Source organism: Triticum dicoccoides, chromosome 4A, assembly GCF_002162155.2.
Source record: "Triticum dicoccoides isolate Atlit2015 ecotype Zavitan chromosome 4A, WEW_v2.0, whole genome shotgun sequence".
Classification (NCBI taxonomy): Eukaryota; Viridiplantae; Streptophyta; class Magnoliopsida; order Poales; family Poaceae; genus Triticum; species Triticum dicoccoides.
This window is the reverse complement of record NC_041386.1, coordinates 602,373,992-602,377,480: the sequence shown is the minus strand read 5'-3', so window position 1 is coordinate 602,377,480 and position 3,489 is coordinate 602,373,992. Positions and strand designations below refer to the sequence as shown.

The 3,489-nt window shown below is 42.6% G+C and overlaps 1 protein-coding gene across 1 annotated transcript; it reads left to right on the top strand.

Annotated features, from left to right (window-relative positions):
* LOC119287229 (receptor-like protein EIX2) lies at positions 1-3,129 on the top strand. Its single transcript, XM_037566753.1, has one exon. The coding sequence runs from the start codon at positions 12-14 to the stop codon at positions 2,904-2,906; it is 2,895 nt and encodes a 964-aa protein (XP_037422650.1). The 5' UTR covers positions 1-11; the 3' UTR covers positions 2,907-3,129.
* Positions 3,130-3,489: the final 360 nt, after the last annotated feature.

Sequence of the window (3,489 nt, the reverse complement as noted above, 5' to 3'; positions counted from 1 at the left end):
CCACAATCACCATGCATCCTCCTGCAAAGCTGCTGCTCCTCCTCGCCTTCGTCGGCACCTTATTGCTCGCCGCCTCATCCCATGTGCCGGCCGCCTGCACACCGCAGGTGCGGGACGCGCTGCTGGCCTTCAAGCGAGGCATCACCGGCGAGATTGGCACCGCTGGCCTCCTCGCCTCATGGCGCAAAGACGACGTCGACTGCTGCCAGTGGAGAGGTGTCCGGTGCAGCAACCGGACTGGCCATACCCATGTCGTCGCGCTGAACCTTCGAGGCCAGGGACTGGCCGGTGAGATAAGTCCTTCTTTGCTTTCCCTGCCGCATCTGGAGCATCTTGATCTCAGCAACAACAGCATTACTGGCCGTATCCCCGGCTTTCTGGGTTCTTTGGCAAACTTGAGATATCTTAACCTATCCCATGTAGTATACGTTTCCTCGGTGGAAGTGCCTCCCCACCTTGGCAACCTCTCAAAGCTGCACTATCTTGACCTGTCAGCCTATGAGCCATATAAAGTTTCCTCCAAGGATCTCTCATGGTTAACACGTCTACGGTTTCTAAGGTATCTCAACCTAGATTCAGTAGACCTGAGCACGCTAGCTGACTGGCCTCATGTGGTGAACGCCCTTCCTTCTTTGAGGTCCCTTCATCTTTCTGGTTGTGGCCTAATTAGTGCGAACCAGTCGCTCCCACAATTAAACCTCACTACAACTCTTGAGGAGCTCGACCTTTCTTACAACAACTTTTACAACCCGGTTGCGTCTTGTTGGTTTTGGAACCTAACAAGACTCAAACATCTCTACCTCGAAAATAACAATGGACTATATGGTCAGCTTCCTGATGCATTGGGGGGTATGGTATCCTTGCAAGAATTATCCTTGACACAAGGTAACAACATGATGAGCATGGACTCGGCAGACTTGAAGAACCTATGCAACTTGAGGTTCCTATACCTTGACACTACTTTCTCATATGGAATCAAAGCGCAGAGGCTGCCACAATGTTCGTCAAACAGATTGCAGGAGTTACACCTGATGGGAAACCAATTGACAGGAACTCTAGCAGATTGGATGGGACACCGCACCAGCTTAGTCATTCTTCATCTTAGTTTGAACAACATTACTGGGCCTATACCGGAATTTATAGGGCAGTTTACAAATTTGAAGTCTCTACATCTCTCTGGCAACCACCTGACTGGACATGTGCCATCTGAAATTGGCTTTCTCACAAATTTGACTCTGTTGGATCTAACTGACAATCACTTGGATGGTTTGATTACAGAAGAACACTTTCATGGTCTAAAAAGCTTAGAGATCATAATCGTGAATGATCCGATGATTGCAAAAGAACAGTTATCTAGTATTAATCAATTGGAGATTGTGGTAGGTTCAGAATGGGTTCCTCCATTTAGACTGCAAGAAGCGTGTCTTGCATCTTGCCAGATGGGGCCTCTGTTTCCTGCATGGCTTAAGTGGCAAGTGGATCTTACTTACCTTGATATATCAAGCACAGGAATAAACGATACGTTTCCAGATTGGTTCTCTAGTGCCTTTTCAAAGGCCACATTCTTGGATATCTCCAATAACCGAATAAGTGGTACCTTGCCAAAAAATATGGGTAACATGTCACTGGAACTTCTATACTTTGGTTCAAACAATATATCTGGTGGAATACCTCAATTGCCCAGAAACCTAAGCACATTGGACATACCAAGAAACTCTTTATCAGGACCGCTGCCATCAAATTTTGGGGTTCCAGGCCTGTCTAGGATACATCTATCTTCCAATTATTTCACAGGTCAAATTCCAGTGTCTGTATGTGGATTGAACTTATACTCCTTGGTTTTGGCCAACAATCTTCTTGAAGGAGAAATTCCACAATGTTTTGAAACAAGTGACATGTCAATTCTGTCATTAAGTAACAATAGCTTCTCTGGCAAGTTTCCACCATTTCTAGAAAGCTGCACAGAGCTATCTTACTTAGATCTGGCAAGCAACAGATTCTCCGGAACATTGCCAATGTGGATTGGGAACTTGTGGGAACTACAGGTTCTACGTCTGAGCAACAACATGTTCTATGGGCATATTCCAAATAATATCACAAGCCTCAAAAAACTTTATCATTTGAATCTGGCGGCTAATAGGATATCAGGTACCATACCTCATCATCTATCAAATCTAACAGCTATGACAACACCATTCGTACTGGATCCTGGCACAATCATTAAATTTTCCCCACTTTCATCAATTGATATGCCAGTAGTCATCAAGAGGCAAGAACTTAAATACAGAGGTTATGGTGTTTTGGAGATATCGAGCATTGACTTCTCATGCAACTATTTAAATGGTAAAATTCCAGAGGAAATAACGTCTCTTGAAGGATTGATAAATTTGAACTTGTCTTGGAATCAATTGAATGGAGGATTACCTAACAAGATTGGGGACATGCACACATTGGAGTCGCTTGACATCTCGAACAATAATATTTCAGGAGAAATCCCGTCAAGTGTATCAAATCTAACGTACTTGAGCATTCTAGACCTCTCCTATAATCATCTAGCAGGAAGAATACCATCAGGAAGTCAACTTGACACTCTTTACATGGAGAACCCAGCCATGTACAGTGGCAACATTGGCCTTTGTGGGCCTATCCTTCATAAAAATTGCTCAGTCAACAGTAATGCACCGGAGCATTACCATCAACAGAGAAGTGAAGAACTTTCAGAGTCGATGTTGTTCACTTACTTTGGACTTGGGTCAGGGTTTGTGGCTGGCCTTTGGGTTGTTTTCATTGCTCTGCTCTTCAAGAAAGCATGGAGGATTGCTTATTTCCGCTTCTTTGACAAGGTGCATGACAAAGCCTATGTGTTTATAGTTGTCACTTGGGGCAGGTTAGCTAGGACTAGGTAACTACAATTCTAGTGCTGCAATAAATCAGCGTATGACGAGTGTCAGTCTATCATATGAGTTGTATGAATAAATGAAAGTGAATAATTTGTATTTAGAGACTTGTGCTAGTGTATGCATTTTTGTTTTCAGTAAACTTGTAATAATGAATGTTGCATGATGCATGTAACCGTTATTGGTTTGTACTTGTGAGCCATGATGAACCCAGCGTGTTGATGAATCTAAATTCTGAGATCACCTACACTGATGATATAGTGGGCAGACGAAAATATTGTTGTTGTTCACTCTCAATTCGTCCCGACCCTATATTTGGTCTTGGTTGTAGGCAACTGGTTTTTAATATTGTTGTTCACTGGGATTGTTTTTCAAAATCATGAACATCTGTTTTTAAAATTCATGATTTTTTTCAAATCTATTAATGCTTGGGCAGGCCCAACAGGCACCCGACAGGAGAGATGCCATTGTGTAGTTGGGCTAAAGCCTAAGATTTTTTTTTACTTTTATATTTTTAGTTTTTAGTTTTTTTCTTAATTTGTTTTTCTCCATTTTGAAACTTATATAAAAATTTGAAATATTTTTGTAGTGC

Excerpts from the sequence above, each read along its gene's own strand:
- LOC119287229 (XM_037566753.1), top strand. The coding sequence starts at position 12 with ATGCATCCTCCTGCAAAGCTGCTGCTCCTCCTCGCCTTCGTCGGCACC.